At 38.8% G+C, this 1,710-nt stretch overlaps 1 protein-coding gene across 1 annotated transcript; it reads left to right on the forward strand.

Annotated features, from left to right (window-relative positions):
* Positions 1-290: 290 nt before the first annotated feature.
* LOC136259418 (uncharacterized) lies at positions 291-1,097 on the forward strand. Its single transcript, XM_066052906.1, has one exon. The coding sequence runs from the start codon at positions 291-293 to the stop codon at positions 1,095-1,097; it is 807 nt and encodes a 268-aa protein (XP_065908978.1).
* Positions 1,098-1,710: the final 613 nt, after the last annotated feature.

A 1,710-nucleotide genomic window follows, 5' to 3' on the forward strand; every position in this document is an offset into this window, starting at 1 on the left:
ACTAACCCAACCTTTATTTTGACAAACGGTACCTTGACTTCAACCAGTACAACAACAGGACAGTCCAGTCAGTTGTCACTTAATTCAAACAGTGGGCTGATAGATCATGCAATACAGACAGCTGATGGTGAAACTCAAACTCCAAAGTCACCTAAAATGTGTAACAAAGCCATACAGACGAATGACGATAATTTTTTCTGTGAGAACAACATTATGTCTGATGATACCAAGGTACAATACTACACTGGGTTAGCTACTAGCCTTCTCCTGTTAAAACATTTGAACTAGTGATGGGCTCTTTTGCACTAGGTGATAAACGTTCATACTATTGGAGATCGTTCATGATAGTCCTCATGAAATTGAGGCTTAACTTGGGATTACAAGACATTGCTTACCGGTTAGGAATTTGTACATCAACTGTCTGTAGGCGTTTACATGAAATGTTGGATATAATGTCTTGTCGTTTGGAGTGGCTCATCAAGTGGCCTGAAAGAGAGGAATTATGGAAGACTATGCCCTGCTGTTTTCGGGCAACATATGGCACTAAGGTTGTTGCAGTAATTGATTGTTTTGAGATTAAAATTGAAACCCCTAGTCATCTAGTGGCAAAATCATCCACTTGGTCTCAATACAAGCATGCAAATACAGCAAAAGTGTTCATTGCAATGTGTCCACAAGGTGTAACAAGCTTCATTTCACCTGCCTGGGGTGGAAGGGTCAGTGACAAACTTTTGACAGTCAACTCTGGATTTTTAAACAAATTACTTCCAGGAGATTGTGTTCTTGCGGACCAGGGATTTGATATTGCTGAAGATGTGGCCAGAATGCAGGCAACACTTCATATACCATCATTTACAAGAGGCTGTTCCCAACTTTCACCCATGGATGTTGAGGCAACAAGGAAGTTAGCAAATGTACGGATACACATAGAATGTGTCATTGGAGCTACCCATCAGAGGTACTCAATTTTGATGAGTTGTATCCCTATTGATTTTTTAAAGCCCAAACACCCTGGCAACAAACCACCAATCGATAAAATAATATTAGTGTGTTCAGCCCTGAACAATCTTTGTGTTTCAGTTGTACCAGTAGAATAGTCATGTAATTGAACAATTATTATTATTATTAATAGATGAACTTTGTCATGTTATTATTTACTTCATTAAAAAACCTATACAAACTTTTAACAGTTAATAATAAACTAACACAAGGTGAAGTCACTGCTTAGACCGCTGCCGTTTACGGGAAAACTCAGGCATTGTCCTGCAGTTTGGACAATACCACTTACTGGAACGTGGTTTAGGTGTCTTGAGACATTCAAGGTGAAACCATGAGCCATGTAAATAGTTGGGATTGTCACATCCAACCATTTCACCACCCTTATCTTCCTTACAGTAACAGTATGTATATTCAGCAGATACCACTGAAGCTGCAGCAGTCTGATCAGGCATAACTGCCTTTCGAGAATACCACTTAGCAAGTAACTCTGGTAAAAGACAAATTTTGAAAAACTTTTCGGCAGCTTTAACATGTTCTATAAAACTTTCATTTAGAAAGATGCGTTCACATGACAAATTAGGGGAAGCATCACTGAATGTAGCTACACCAAAAGCAGCATAATTTGCTGAACAAACAAGCAGTTGTGTCTGAACCTGGTAATAATATCCATGCTTTTCAGAGAGTTTACCATTATTGAGATAGGGTGCTTCA

The sequence above is a fragment of the Dysidea avara genome, chromosome 6 (genome assembly GCF_963678975.1).
Source record: "Dysidea avara chromosome 6, odDysAvar1.4, whole genome shotgun sequence".
Classification (NCBI taxonomy): Eukaryota; Metazoa; Porifera; class Demospongiae; order Dictyoceratida; family Dysideidae; genus Dysidea; species Dysidea avara.